At 38.9% G+C, this 16,588-nt stretch overlaps 1 protein-coding gene across 2 annotated transcripts in view; it reads left to right on the top strand.

Moving 5' to 3' along the window:
* Positions 1-16,588, top strand: part of LOC124864744 (protein kinase C beta type) — a 142,258-nt gene that overhangs the window by 83,988 nt on the left and 41,682 nt on the right. For both annotated transcript variants that reach the window (XM_047359640.1, XM_047359639.1), the window contains exons 8-10: positions 998-1,094; positions 4,083-4,226; positions 14,934-15,107. In XM_047359640.1, the coding sequence (XP_047215596.1) occupies positions 998-1,094; positions 4,083-4,226; positions 14,934-15,107 (415 nt within the window). The remainder of the gene's footprint in view (positions 1-997; positions 1,095-4,082; positions 4,227-14,933; positions 15,108-16,588) is intronic.

The raw sequence follows: 16,588 nt of genomic DNA on the forward strand, positions 1-16,588 counted from the left end.
CAGACATTGAGAGATTAGGTGGGAAAATCTTTAAACGGCATAACTATTAGCCAAACAGTTGACAATTTTATTTTTTATGGAAGCTACCAGCCATGTAGAGGCACAGCAAATGTGGAATAAGGTGTTTGAGTCAGACTAAGACAAGCATTGAACCTTATGCTACATATGGATGAAAACTAATGCTGTACCTCACCCTAAACACACCATTCCCACTATAAAGCCTTGTGCTGGCAGCATCCCACTGTGGGGAGATGCTTTTTTTTAGCAAGGACAGAGAAGATGGTCAGACTTCAGAGTCCAATCTCACTGAGCTTAAGGTATTTGGTCAAAGAAAAATTGGAAAAGAAATTCATTCTTGAAATGTGCAAAACAGGTGGAGACATACCCCTCAAGACTTCCAACTGTAAATGCAGCAAAAGGTGATTCTACAAAGTGTTGATTCGGGGGGCCTGAATATTAATACGCATCATACTTTTCAGATTTGCAGAAAAATGTGGAAACCATGCATCACTTTTCTTCCACTTCATATATTTGCTCCATTTTGTGTTGGTCTGTTACATAAAATAATACACATTTAGGATTGTTGTTGCAACATATCAAAATATGGAAAACATCAACGAAAATGAATCCTTTTGCAAGGTACTGTAGATGGAATATTTAAAATACATTCTAACTGCAGTGTGCATTTTTGGCTCTGACATAAATTTTAAACGAATATGCCTCCTACAAACTAGCTAAAAAACAAATTCAACATCAGTTGTCACCTCAGGCAGCATTTATCAGATTTCATGTTGCTGAAGGGTATATCTGTGTCAATAAATCAATTTATGTCTGATGAAAGCCATGTGCTGGTGGTGCTGTGTGTTCTGTGATGTAGTCAAGAATAACTTGATTTGTTATGGGCTAAATGTGTCCCTTTATTCCTATAAAACAATAGTTACACCACAGTTAACTGTGTAAGTCCAGTAATTTAACTGTGAACATTTCTTTATTTCAGGTTTAAGCTCCTTTCTCAGGAAGAAGGCGAGTATTTCAATGTTCCTGTGGCTCCAGAGGGAGAGGAGGGCAACGAGGAGCTACGGCAGAAATTTGAGGTGTGTGTGCCTGTGTGTGTGTGTGTGTGTGTGTGTGTGTGTGTAAATGCATTGTATGTTTGGGAATGTGTTTGAGCAGTTGGCTTTGGCCACTCTGTGTCTGTGTGTGTCTGAGTGAGAGCCACTCTGGGTGAGCTGTTAGCAGTTGGCAGGCACACTTACAGTGCCATCAGGTCTGGCACACGGCAGGTCCAGACGTGTTTGTGCATGTGTGGCTGGGGGGACAGCTGACCAGTAGGCCCATTCATTAACACATTTGGCAGTGAGGAGGATCACCCCAAACTGTGCTTTCCCTTTTTTCCCCATCCTTCTTCTTTTCTCTGTTTGTGTCACGCTGACTCCAAGCTGCAAACAGGAGATTCTTTCAGAAAGCGTGAAAAGTGGTAGTTTACAATAACTAAGGGGGATGCACTGGGAAAATTGCAACACAATACTCCTTAAATGTGGCGATGCATCCACTGCAGTTGGCTATAATGATTTTTCTTCTTTTTATTGTCCTCAAGGTTCAAGGTTACTTTATCACTATCTGTAGGTAGGTTTGTTTTGCAGTTGTTCAGAACATTTACACATTCATACAAACATCTTAACACACCCAGAACCATTTGAATAAATAAATATAATAATAAATTATAATAATTATAATTATAATAAATATAACAGTGCTAAAAGTACTCCAAGCTCCATAAATCAGTTTATTGCACCACACAGAAGAGGATAGCAAGATTTAAAAATACGATAAATACATGAGAAATAAAATCTTTATCATTATCATTTCAGCTTGTTATTGCTAGCAGGAGTCAGAACAAAGCTGTTTTTAAAACGCCTGGTCCTACATTTTGGGACTAAGAATCTTCTTCCAGAGAGAAAAGCTGAAACTCTCTGTGAAGGAGATGGAAGTGTTCATGTTGCTTTCTTATCTCCCTCTGTTGTCTGTTTTGTGCTCTGATTCTTCACTATCCTGTGTGCTTTACACGCTTTATTTCTTGTTGTCCCCCCTTTTCCTTAAGGTCACGGCTTTAGGTGGCTGGGAGTTGCGGCAGCAACTGCACATTAATAAACACACACACCAGCACTTGTGATACCTCTTGGAGTAACCTTCCAGGAGGATAGCAAGGAGCTGAAAAGACAGAGACAGAGATTCTGGAAGGTCACTTTGGTGACATAAGATGCATGCCCCCATGTAACACCAAACAAAAACACACACGTTCATAACGGTTTATACATACAAGGTAGCAGCTCATCTTTGAGTATCTTAGAGGGTGTATATTATCTTCTATAATCTTGTTTGCCTTCCTCATAACTCTGTCCATATACAGGGGTTGGACAATGAAACTGAAACACCTGTCATTTTAGTGTGGGAGGTTTCATGGCTAAATTGGACCAGCCTGGTAGCCAGTCTTCATTGATTGCACATTACACCAGTAAGAGCAGAGTGTGAAGGTTCAATTAGCAGGGTAAGAGCACAGTTTTGCTCAAAATATTGAAATGCACACAACATTATGGGTGACATACCAGAGTTCAAAAGAGGACAAATTGTTGGTGCACGTCTTGCTGGCGCATCTGTGACCAAGACAGCAAGTCTTTGTGATGTATCAAGAGCCACGGTATCCAGGGTAATGTCAACATACCACCAAGAAGGACGAACCACATCCAAAAGGATTAACTGTGGACGTAAGAGGAAGCTGTCTGAAAGGGATGTTCGGGTGCTAACCCGGATTGTATCCAAAAAACATGAAACCACGGCTGCCCAAATCACGGCAGAATTAAATGTGCATCTCAACTCTCCTGTTTCCACCAGAACTGTCCGTCGGGAGCTCCACAGGGTCAATATACACGGCCAGGCTGCTACAGACAAACCTTTGGTCACTCATGCCAATGCCAAACGTTGGTTTCAATGGTGCAAGGAGCGCAAATCTTGGGCTGTGGACAATGTGAAACATGTATTATTCTCTGATGAGTCCACCTTTACTGTTTTCCCCACATCCGGGAGAGTTACGGTGTGGAGAAGCCCCAAAGAAGCGTACCACCCAGACTGTTGCATGCCCAGAGTGAAGCATGGAGGTGGATCAGTGATGGTTTGGGCTGCCATATTATGGCATTCTCTTGGCCCAATACTTGTGCTAGATGGGCGCGTCACTGCCAAGGACTACCGAACTATTCTTGAGGACCATGTGCATCCAATGGTTCAAACATTGTATCCTGAAGGCGGTGCCGTGTATCAGGATGACAATGCACCAATACACACAGCAAGACTGGTGAAAGATTGGTTTGATGAACATGAAAGTGAAGTTGAACATCTCCCATGGCCTGCACAGTCACCAGATCTAAATATCATTGAGCCACTTTGGGGTGTTTTGGAGGAGTGAGTCAGGAAACGTTTTCCTCCACCAGTATCACGTAGTGACCTGGCCACTATCCTGCTAGAAGAATGGCTTAAAATCCCTCTGACCACTGTGCAGGACTTGTATATGTCATTCCCAAGACGAATTGATGCTGTATTGGCCGCAAAAGGAGGCCCTACACCATACTAATAAATTATTGTGGTCTAAAACCAGGTGTTTCAGTTTCATTGTCCAACCCCTGTATATTTTAACAGTTTGCTGACTGTGGTCACTATACGTCTCAAGGATTTCTTCTGAGCCTCTGTAGCACTGCCAAACCAACATGTGTCACAAAAGGTTAAAATACTCTCAGTAAAAGCAAAATAGAACATTAAAAGTACTGAGTTATTGACTCCAGAGGACCTCAGTTTCTTTCAGCGCATGAGTCCCACTTTAGATGGCAGTCCAAAACCATGCCCAGGTACTTGTTGCATGAGACAGTTTCAATCTGCTCTCCATCGATTATGGTTGGGGAGAATGACGCTTCCTCCATTTGATAGTCACTTCTTTTATTTTTGTCGTGTTCAGGATTAATTTGAATTTTCAGCACCAATTACTGAAGAAGTATGTAAAGTCTATTTAGTTAATTTTTTTCTTCTTCATCTAGAGGGCTAAAATCGCAGTAGGCAAGAATACAGAGGGAAAGTCAGCAAATGCAGCCTCCAGGTTTGACTCCAACGGCAACCAAGATCGCATAAGACTGTCCGACTTTAACTTCCTGATGGTCCTGGGCAAGGGCAGCTTTGGCAAGGTAAGAATAATGTGTTCTCATGTGTTTACATCCTTTTTTGTTGCTTAAATTACTGGCTCATGATAACCTGTCTGCTGTGGTGCATCCATTCGTTTGTTTGTAGGTAATGTCCAGGCTGCCAGAGAAACAATGGTATTATAATAATAATGAGGCATCGATGTTAGCTACTGAGATTCTAAAGAACATTTCATATGCAAGGGAGCCAACATGCATATGAAAAACCACTTTTTTAAAAGTGTGGCATAGTGAATACCTCAGGGGATTTACATAGACTGAGCTTTAAAAGTTAGATCTAGAAACAAAAGATGAAAGAACAAAAAATTTGGACAGAAAAAAAGGAAAAAGGTGTAGAATGAATGAAGAAAGATTAAGCAGAGGGAGATAGAAATGGTTGAAGGGAAGGAGGCAAAGAGGAAGACATGACAAGTGGTGAAAGTGATGAAAGGAGAGGGAGACGGCGATGAGATGCGTGGCGACAAGGATGACATGAATGAATTGAGAGAGAGAGGTAAAAACGTCAGGGTGAATGAAAGCGAGTCAGTGAGATAGGTGTGAGGAGGGCCTCAGAGATGAGGAGGGGGAGTGGTGGCATGAAAGAATGAATGGAAATTAAGTAAAGAAATTAAAAAAATAGGAGGATGCAACGTGAGAGAAAGAGACAAGAGTTCGGGGAAAAGTGGGAGTCAAAGCTGAATGGAGGGAGTGGGTTGAGAAAGACAGAGTGACTTATAGAGCACGACAGAAAGAGGGAGAAGAAAAAAAACCATTGTCTGTGTCAGACCTGTAAAGCAGCTGCCTGTTTCCATGGTAACAGGGATTTAAAGCTACACTGATGCGTCACCATGGAGAGCCTCGTTCATTATTGGAGTCGTCATTAGCAGTATTACCTGACTCACATGTTTAGTGCATAAATCCAAAAAAAAAAAACAGATTACTTAATGCACACGTCTTTACTTACCAGGCAAACATTAACCAAATGCAGGAGCAGGCACTCATGTGACGTGGCTCACTTTAAGGGTTTCTTGATTTGTGTGGGATGCTGAAACTTAAACCCTCAGAGCTGGTTTTACATGGTCGAGAGTCTGAGGCCTTCTGCATCACATTTCTGCTGTTTTCAGTTGTCTGAGGACATTCTTACAATGTGATCTAAAACAAATGCGCATATATCTCACGGGCTGGAACAGAATATGTGTCTGTTTTTGGCCTTTACTGCCTTGCCATGCACCAGTGTAGCAGAACAAAGGCAAATATGTGTTTGACCTTATTTGTAGGGCTTCAGCTATTAAATATTTTAGTATTTAAGTTAGTGCTCCACGGTATACCAAACCATAATTGTCATCGCCATAATTTTAAAACTGCAAAGGACTGCTTCGATATAATTTTTGGTAAATATACTTCAAAATATTTATTAAAATATAAACAAAACAAGTATTTAAGATGCCATAAAAGTCTGCATGCTAGTAAATAGAATTACATTAAGAGATGTTGCCAAACTGAGTCAACGTCAGTATTTAGCCTGATACCAGCATCATTATTGGATTGGAGGTCAGGCTGGGGTCACAGATCAGTTCGCAATCCAGACGACATGGTTGATCTTCCTGTTGATCATATTTCAGCTCATATTACTGTAGATGTTTAAGCTTAGTGCTAAAAAAATTTACATACCTCAATAACAAAATACACATATTAAGGATTAGGATATACATGTGGTGCTATAGTTGTTTAAAGATCATGAAGCTAGCATTTCCCCTGTTTGTTTTCAGAACTATGCATGCACTTACTTAGAGATCAGTTCAATAATGTTTAACTTAGGTATAAGAATCATTCGTCCATGAGGATTAGATGTGGGGATGTCTAGGACAGTCCCAAAGGTTTTGTCTGTGTTCTTTTGGGAATGCCATGTTTTTCATACTGAATAAGTATGAGGCAGGCACATTGCCACTCACACTTGGAATGAGTATAATATCAGGCTATAATGGAGATGTACAACTCAACGTAACCCAGGAAAGATGTCTTTAAAAAGTAAATAGTTTTATCGCAGAAGCATATTGGCAAGGTATTAGACAAAAAATCCAAATTTATTTAGTGAGAAAAATAACATGTTTATTGTTTTAACAGAATCACAATTAGTTGCACCACTAACAATTCCTACAAAATAAATGCAATTGAAGCATTCATACATTACTTTATTTACATTTTTGAGAGTACCCAGAACCTTTTATATTAGTAATCTCTGACTTCTGGTATTCCTGGGGTAGAAATATGATGTGACGCAGAGACCCATTTTGTTTAGTGTCTTTTCATAATGGGAAAGGCAAAGGAAGATATAATTTGAGTAATGCAGACGTGTGCTATTCTTTATTATTCAGGAAATAGCCCCAAGAAAACATGTACTTGTCTAAACTTGTCCGTATTTACAGTCAGACCCATTTAAAATAACTGGAACTGTGGCAAACAGACTGGATGAAGCTGGCGTGTTTCCATGTGAGACTGTGAATTTATTGCTGAATTTAGTGCTTTTTAGAAATGTTTACCAAGAGTGCCAATACATGTGGGGGCTATAAATCTCTTTCAGAGAATGTTGCAGATCAGTGCATTAGAATGCTCACTCAGACTGGACAGCTCCTTATGTTTTATGGTTATTGTAGGTCCACATTTGACATCTATTAAACTCTGTACCCAAGTTTGTGCATGCTGATTCAGGACATGTGTTTGTTTGATTTTGGCCTTTTATATGCTGTTAATATCCAACAGCAGAAGGTTGTTGTTGTTGTGGTATCTAAACTATTTCTGGAAATTGTTTTATTTAGTATAAAGACCTTTGCGGTCTTTTATACTTTTGTCTGATTTTCAAACTTTTGCATTTATATCTTTTTCTATTGCACATAATGTAGCATAACCATGTTGTGCAACAGTGATAAATGTCCACGTAAATCAATATGACCACTAAGCAGTACAAAATCACATAGATTAAATGAAGCACTGAATCAAATTTTTCCCTTGAGGAATTTTTGTCAGCAAGTTACTCAATAAATCGTTCCAGTCCTACTCGTATGCCCGTGTTGCTTTACATTCAGCCATTTAAAAGCCTTTTCACTACTTTCTGTCAGACTAGCCTGCAGTATAGAGAGTTCCAGTGACACTGCACACACATTTGCCATTTTGCTAGATTAGACATCACAATGAGAGGGTGAGGTGAATGTGTAAGGTCAGAGTTTTCTTATTACAAGGTTTCTTGCTGCTATGGCAATTCACATTAGTCTGGCCAGGTTGCCGTGTTGGAGAACAATACTGCAGAGGCTGAACTTTTTTAGAACCTTGTGTGATAAAGGACTAATGACTTCTTACCTTGCTGTCTTTTCATCTAAGGTTGTTGACCACTATTTGCCATCTGCCCTGTTAGCGTCAAACAATGAGGAAAGACTGCAGAGAGAAGATTCGCTTTTCTTTCTTGTTTATTTGAATAAGTGAAAAAAAAAACATGTACGCTTTGCAGCTCAAGACATAAGGAAAACAAATTATAAAGAGAGTGAATATGTTGTGCTTCAGCCCTACTAAATGCCTCTTCAGGTCAAATTGATGTTTCTCATAATGTGTGCTAATGTGACTTTGCTATGATGAGTAAATGTTTGTACACTACCATTCAAAAGTCATTCAATGACTTTTCCTTATTTTTCTTTCTTTCTACATTTTAGAAACATGGTGATAACATCAGAATTATGAAGCAAAAGTATATAGAATTATGCAGCAAACAAAATCATGAAATAACTCAAAACATCTTTTATATTTTAGATTCTTCCTAACAGCCACCATTTGCTTTATTCACTCTTGTTAAGCTTCACGAGGTAGTCACCTTTAATGGTTTTCCAACAGTCTTGAAGGAGTTCCTAGAGGTCGTAATAAAAACATACAAACCATTGAATGAGAAAATGTGTCCAAACTTTGTCTTGTAGTGTATATTTGTGATGTTAAGAAATGATAGGAGTACTACCTGAAGAGACAATTTTCAACACTTATTTAAATGAAAAAATGGAAAGTCAAGACTATATAGGTTGTACAATATGTAGTTTTGCATTATTTTGGCACCAGTAAAATGAAGTGAAGTAAACAGTTTGATCAACAACTTAATTATTTTCCACTTTTTATTGATCTTTTTCTCTCTTGCTGGACAGTTTGTTTCACTTACTATATTGTTAGGATTTAGTTAATGTCTAAATCACTACTTATTTTGAGTATGGGGCGACTGTGGCTCAGAAGGAAGAGTAGTTGTCCTGCAATCAGAAGCTTGTGGGTCCGATTCCAGCTTCCTCCTGCCATAAGTCGATGTGACCCTGTGCAAGGCACTTAACCTCTAGTAAAAATCGCTTTGAGTAGTCTGTAATGGATAAACATATACTGTGACAATGCAGCCACTTTCTCCCCTCTACAAAGGGAATTCCCCATAGCAGATCAATATTCACTAGAAGAATGCATTGGTTTTTTTCAATGCTGGGCAGGAATCGGACAATCCCACACCAAAACAGTGAATGATAGTACTTCGGCTCCCCTCCTCCAAACAGAGGACACGGAGACAGGTGCATCACCAGCCCTATTTGAATTGCACCTTCAGCCCTAACTTGATACTTAGTGTGGGATTGCTTCTGTCTTGGTAAAGGAGCAGCCTATCAAAAAACTGGTTCCGCCCTGTTTCCCCTGATTGACAAGCCAAGTCATTCTGTTGAAAAATGCCATTTTGAAATAAATAGGCCATGGGAAGTAATTACCCTTTTAAAAAAACTGACATTTTGAAATTAAAAACACCTGGAATTACATCAAAATAGCCTCAACCATAATTTCAATAACTGGGTAAAAATGTAGTTGAAAGGTAAAAAATAAATAAATAGAGCAACCAAGCTGTGCTCTTTTTAGCCTTCCTGTTATTACGTTTTTTTCTTGCTGTCACAGCCTCTCAAAGTGGATATTTTTTAAGATGTATTTGAAAATATCCTTTCATTTGAAATACCTTCTGAGGTTTCTTTGCTTCAACCAATTTCATTTTGAAAAACCTAGATTAAACTAAAAATAGCTCACTTTGATTCTGCGTCATTCGGTTACAATGTCCACACCAAAGACTGTTGTTGTTATCGTGATCAGTGCTTAGGTATCCATCTCTTAAATTGTCACAATGCTGTCTTAAAGCTACACTTTGTTTCTGATAAATTACTTAATAATTATTTACATCTACCTTCTGTTTTCAGATATAGGTCTTACAGTGTGGACAGCTGAAATAGTGACATGCTTAAGTGCTGTCTGGCACTATCAAGAAAAAATAGCTTCTTTGCTATGTGGCGTCTTTGAGCAATACAAAGATACATTTTTGGACTGCCTGGTCTTCCATGTACTGGTCAAGCCGGTCCAGATGGCTTATTCTCCAAATCCACAGTAACATGCAATGATGATATCAATTGTGATATATGTCTATTTTCTTCTTTGCTGTCTTCCTCATCTGTGCTTCCAACACTCTGTGACCTCTAGCATGTGAGCATCTGCCGCTGTGAGAATCTGTCCAACTGGCTAAATATTCATTGGAGTACAGTGAGCTCTTAATCAAGTTTACGAAATCAGTTTGAGATGATTTGAGCTTTGTTTGGAAGTAGCCATCAGAGGATGGCAACACTGTGTTCATAAAGGGAGGAACATGGTCAGCAACAACATTCAGGAAGGCTGTGGCATTGAAACGATGCTCAGCTTGTACTAAAGGACCAAAGACTGCCAAAAAACACCCTCGAACCCTATTACTCTACTACCACCAGCAGCCTAAACTGTTAATATGAGGCAGGATGGATCCAGACTTTCATGTTGCTTATATCGAATTGTGGCCCGACCATCTGAATATTGCTGCTGACTATAAGATTCATCAGATGAGGCAACGTTTTTCCAATCTGTTATTATGCAATTTTGGTGTAGCCTCAGTGTCTTGTTCTTAGCTGACATGAATAGCTTCTGTTGTGGTCTTCTGCAGTTTTATAGCCCATCTGTTTTAAGGTTTGACTTGTTGTGTAATCAGAGATGGTATTCCACATACCTTGGTTGTAAGAAGGTTATTTAGGCTTTTTGCTATCTGGTTGTTTGTCTTTTATTTGTCTGTAAGTTTTGTTGTGCAGACCTTGTCAGACATTTCACACATATCAGAATCAGAATCAGCTTTATTGCCAAGTTCGTACATACAAACAAGGAATTTGACTCCGGTACAGTTTGCTCTTTTGTTCTGTTTTTGCATTACAGAATATACAAATTTACAATGTACAATAAACACATATATAATAAAAAGGTGCATTTGCAGCATCTGTATGCTGTTGTTTTGTACTTTATTGAATGTTCAACAGAGAATCCCAGAGGGTGCGTTAGTGTTTTTGCTTGGGTAAACTCCCTCGCAAGATCGGCAAATAAATCAAACAATGTTCAGCGTTATTTACGTCACTGATCGGCTAATATCCTCTAGACTGCTCATTGGCAAATGACCCTAAATAACTTTACATGAATGAACCACTTACACGTGCCACAGTTCACAAAGTACTCTCAAGCCCATGCATAACTTTGTAGCCAAATTCACCTTGAGTAACACACTTCTATATTTCAGATGGTCCTGTCATTGCTCTGAGCTGTGCATCTAGTTTATTGTAGTGTTTTATGACATGACTCTCTGGTTTCCTTATCCATTTGTTTTCTTACTCTGACCTTGTCCTTGTAGTTGTGCAAATGGTCTTTGGGCCAGATGGTGTCCTTTGGTGTCGCCATTTCATTGTTATAGAGTTTTTATTTACATACAGTCACACTGCGCCATATGCTGAATACATGCACAAACACACACACATTTGTGCTGGAGATTTCCAACAGATTTTAATGTTAAAATATTTTAATCTCTGTCAAAATTACAAAGTGCACGCCATCAGACATGCAAAAACACTGGCACATCTTCACACATAGATGACTATGTGAATCCATTTGTGCTCCACTTCAAGTAGAATACTGGTCCCACTAACCTCTCTACATTATCATACCTGAATATGTATAAAGCAGTAACACCTGAGTTGCTTACTTTGAGCTCTCCTCTGGTGAAAATATATATTAACCCCTAAATCACTTGCTGGATTTAGAAGCGTCTTCATATAAAAAAAATGTTAGGGTCCATCTGCAAAAATCTAATAGTTGTATGGCCAAACAGCCTCCGTACATGAACTGTCCTCTCTTCTGCCACGCCATGTATGGTCCCATTTCACTGTATTTTTCATGGATTTTTTAAAAATAACAAATTGATTATTTCTCTCTAGCAACATATAAAGATTCAATTTCTTGCAGATTTAGTTCTTTTTCTAAAATATTTGTATTTTTGGTATTTTGGGGGGGCTTTCTGCCAACCAGATATGAATAGTTTTATTAGGAAATATTCACATATCAGTCATATCTAATTTTTTATCTTTGGAAAAATATGTATTTTAATTGCATTTAAACAATATATCATTTTAGTCATACATCAGCTTGAATTTTTCTGTATTTTTAAAATTAATACTACATATCCATATGTTTATGTATATTAGAAAAACACAGGTTGTTGTTGGGTGTCCTTTTCTACATGTCTGTAAATTGTGTAGAAACTCCATTTACATGAGAAGTGTAGACATAGCAGAAAATGTCCACTCGTCTGCAGACACAGCTTTAGAGAGTTTAACCAAGGTGAACTGTAGATCTGTTTACAAAGCTCCTTTAACTTAATGCCATCCCAATAATGATCTTAAAGATGGGTGTTCCAGGACTTTTTGAACATCTGGAACACATTACAGCTGCCAATCTTCTCCTCCTCTTTCATTCTCTTCTTTGTTCACCTTCAGCTCACACCACTTTGCTGACCTATTCTTACTTTTAAATCCTACTTTTCTCATACATCAACTGTCCTTGATCTCAGCTCACCTCTAAAACTGATCTCACTGAAGTTTCTGAAAAAACAAAGTTTCAAAATCCCCATATTCTTTTTCTCACTTTTTTCTGTATGATGTTTCTTTTCTTCTTGGTGTCATTCCCAGATGTTCTGAAGGGCAAAGAGAATCCCCACAGAAAGATCTTAGAGTAGCACTAAGTCTTGGTGACTGTCAGATTGTTACAGCTCATGTAAACCAATTTTTATTCTCTCAGAGAGTGCACCGTATGCAGGAAATATTGACAAATGTGTCTAATTTAAACACATAAAATTCTAAAGTATTTTAAAATGAATCTATTCTTAATTTTAGATTTAATGAATTAAGAATTTACTATGCATTACTAATTAATAGATAATAACTTGTGTTGTCATTACTATATTGCAGCATTTCTGGTAATGTTTTAACCTTTCTCCTTTTGAATAAAATTGATAAAAGGGGTTAACAATCCTGTAATCCATGTAGAATAATTTAACTAGCTAATTTAATCCTAAATAGAAAATCTAAACTCACAGTTCTCAAACAGTAGTGCAACTACCACTGATGGTACCTAAGTTGCATTCAGTGTCATAATTTGGTTTAAAGAACCAAAAGGGTAGCATCTAACTGAGGTGTATAAGGGCTCCAAGATGATGATAATGAAATAAAAGAAACTTACAAGGAAAGCAGGTCAGGGAGCACAGGAAGTGAAACGGAGGTCAAGCGGCCTAACGGACATATTAACAGAAGAATCCAGCAATGAGTAACGACAACCAGTGAGCTTATATACCGAGGGAAGTGTGAAGAATGACACAGAATCGTCGAATTATGTGGAGCAGCTATGGCAGCAGAAAGCAGAGAAGCCAAGGGAGGGAGACTAGTTGACATGAATGAAGCTGAACTGAGACACAAAGGGACTATCAAACCTGAGAGAAAAATCTGACAGAGATGTAACTGCCTCTTAAAGGCTCCAACCCCCTGCCTTAAAGTTAGATTTGACTAAGGTAGGGAGTGGTGTGATCTAAGACCTTCTGTCTTTAGTTGGGACACTTAATCAGATTTTACCTTCATGGACCTTTTACATGAACTAGAAGTGAGACAAACAGACTGATGTGGTTATTTTTCTATATTTTCAAGCTACATTTAACAGATGTATAGTCTTTGTAACGCACATTTTTGTTTAAGGACGAATTGGTATTTATTTTATGATTATTTAATTCTGCTAATGATCTGCAATCTTAAACATATCAGTATGTCATCAGTATGTCAGAAACCTTCCTCTACAGTTTCTCTTTTCCCACAGTGACATCTCAAAACCTGATGATTGAGGTTTGTTTCTCTTGTCTTGATAATGTTTTCCCTTCTTCCCTAATCACTTTATCTCTTTCCACAATTTTTTTATTTGTTCTGTTTTTAAGGTCTTGAGAAAAGCAATGACTGAACCATGAAGTGTGTACAGAATACTGGGGTTGGACAATGAAACTGAAACACCAGGTTTTAGACCACAATAATTTATTAGTATGGTGTAGGGCCTCCTTTTGCGGCCAATACAGCGTCAATTCGTCTTGGTCCTGCACAGTGGTCAGAGGGATTTTAAGCCATTCTTCTTGCAGGATAGTGGCCAGGTCACTACGTGATACTGGTGGAGGAAAACGTTTCCTGACTCGCTCCTCCAAAACACCCCAAAGTGGCTTAATAATATTTAGATCTGGTGACTGTGCAGGCCATGGGAGATGTTCAACTTCACTTTCATGTTCATCAAACCAATCTTTCACCAGTCTTGCTGTGTGTATTGGTGCATTGTCATCCTGATACACGGCACCGCCTTCAGGATACAATGTTTGAACCATTGGATGCACATGGTCCTCAAGAATGGTTCGGTAGTCCTTGGCAGTGATGCGCCCATCTAGCAGAAGTATTGGGCCAAGGGAATGCCATGATATGGCAGCCCAAATCATCACTGATCCACCCCCATGCTTCACTCTGGGCATGCAACAGTCTGGGTGGTACGCTTCTTTGGGGCTTCTCCACACCGTAACTCTCCCAGATGTGGGGAAAACAGTAAAGGTGGACTCATCAGAGAATAATACATGTTTCACATTGTCCACAGCCCAAAATTTGTGCTCCTTGAACCATTGAAACCGACGTTTGGCATTGGCATGAGTGACCAAAGGTTTGTCTATAGCAGCCTGGCCGTGTATATTGACCCTGTGGAGCTCCCGACGGACAGTTCTGGTGGAAACAGGAGAGTTGAGGTGCACATTTATTGATTTGGGCAGCCGTGGTTTTATGTGTTTTGGATACAATCCGGGTTAGCACCCGAACATCCCTTTCAGACAGCTTCCTCTTGCGTCCACAGTTAATCCTGTTGGATGTGGTTCGTCCTTCTTGGTGGTATGCTGACATTACCCTAGATACCGTGGCTCTTGATACATTACAAAGACTTGCTGTCTTGGTCACAGATGCGCCAGCAAGACGTGCACCAACAATTTGTCCTCTTTTGAACTCTGGTATGTCACCCAAAATGTTGTGTGCATTTCAATATTTTGAGCAAAACTGTGCTCTTACCCTGCTAATTGAACCTTCACACTCTGCTCTTACTGGTGCAATGTGCAATCAATGAAGACTGGCTACCAAGCTGGTCCAATTTAGCCATGAAACCTCCCACACTAAAATGACAGGTGTTTCAGTTTCATTGTCCAACCCCTGTATTCTATTTCTATCGATGAAATGTTTTCTTCACCTCTGCCTTTGTTTCTCTCCTCTTCCTCTCTAGGTGATGCTGGCGGAGCGTAAAGGAACAGAGGAACTTTATGCCATAAAGATCCTGAAGAAGGATGTGGTTATTCAAGATGACGACGTTGAGTGCACCATGGTGGAGAAGAGAGTGTTAGCTTTGAGCGGAAAGCCTCCATTCTTAACGCAGCTGCACTCCACCTTCCAGACTATGGTGAGTTGGTTGGTCTTATTCTTGTAGCTGCTTTGTTAACACTGAAGAAAACATCTCGTGAAATCAGAATTGTCATCTTTATTTACTTAAAGTAAATTAAATAAAATGTAGGTGAACTTTTGATTATCAACCGAGGATGAATCTGTCTTTTAGATCACAAATTACAGCAAAGATTCCAAACATGAAGTGAAAAGATATTAACTCAATTTAACATAATGACAAGAAATCTGTAATCCCCTTGTGTTCATTGAAGATGAAACTCATCCTATTTTGCAAAAATAATTTTCTTAATAGATTTTCTTTAACAAAAGTCGGTTCAATTTTACACCCAGCTTGACAGACATAACATAGTAGTTTAACACCAACAAGGTTATTCCCACCACTGTTCTTTGCAAATCCTGGTAAAGAAACAAACAAGCACCAGCAGAGGTTGACATTTTTAAATTTAGAAAAATCCAGCATTCAGTGAGGAAGAATGTCCTCTTAGAAATGTATTCATAACATGAACTTTTTTGTTGCACAGTTATTGGTACACCTTCTGTGAATGCTTTCTACAGTATCTCTCTAGAACGTCTGGAGTCCTGGGTCCTCTCCTATGCTCTCTTCTCTTCAGCTCACCCCTCAGGTTTTCATTTACGACCATGGAAGAAGGCTCACAAATGAACCATTTCTACCTTGATTTTGGTCATATGTTTTTGCTATTCTGCTGAAAGATCCAGGCATGACCCATTTCAGTTTTCTGTCCACTAGATTTGCATTTAAAAATCTCCTGTTATTGGAAAGAGTTCGTTATGCCATGCAATTTATTTTACATTTTCATCCTTTTGTATCTCACTAAACGTACATGCAGTGTTTGTTGTTGAAAATCTCAATACTCTTGTCTGACCACAGTGCACAGTTCCAGCTAAAGTCCCAGTAGTCTTTAGCAGATTCCACTGGCTTACTTTTTTAAACACAAACAGCCTTTTCCTGGCATATCTCTCAAACAATCAGCATGTAGGTGATGTCTAATGGTTTTCATACAGACTTGGTGACTCCCAAGATGCCACCCTTTGCAGCAGTCCTCTAACAGTGAGCTGTTTTTTAGATTTTTTTTATCCTCCCTGACCATCCTTCTTAGGGTTAGGCAGGGTTTATGTGTTGACAAAATTGTTACAATTCCAGGTGTCAACAGACATCTGCCTAGCTTGAACAACATGTTCTCTTGTCTTTCCCATTTTGAGGAGTGGCAAAGAAAAATTGGTCCTATTTTTACCCCACATCATTTTTTTTTTTAATATGTAAAAAAGGTTATAGTTGCATTTATTGAATGGGGAATTTTTATGTTCACCAACAATTGTGACCCCATTAAACCTTCTAGAAATATATATATTTTTTTATGTAAAATCCTGCCCAGCCCACTCTGCTTTATGCAAATCTTTATCAGGAGTACTAATATTTGTGGAAGATGCTGTGGCTGAATACTTGGCCCCACCTTTTCC

Source organism: Girardinichthys multiradiatus, chromosome Y, assembly GCF_021462225.1.
Source record: "Girardinichthys multiradiatus isolate DD_20200921_A chromosome Y, DD_fGirMul_XY1, whole genome shotgun sequence".
NCBI classification, from domain to species: Eukaryota; Metazoa; Chordata; class Actinopteri; order Cyprinodontiformes; family Goodeidae; genus Girardinichthys; species Girardinichthys multiradiatus.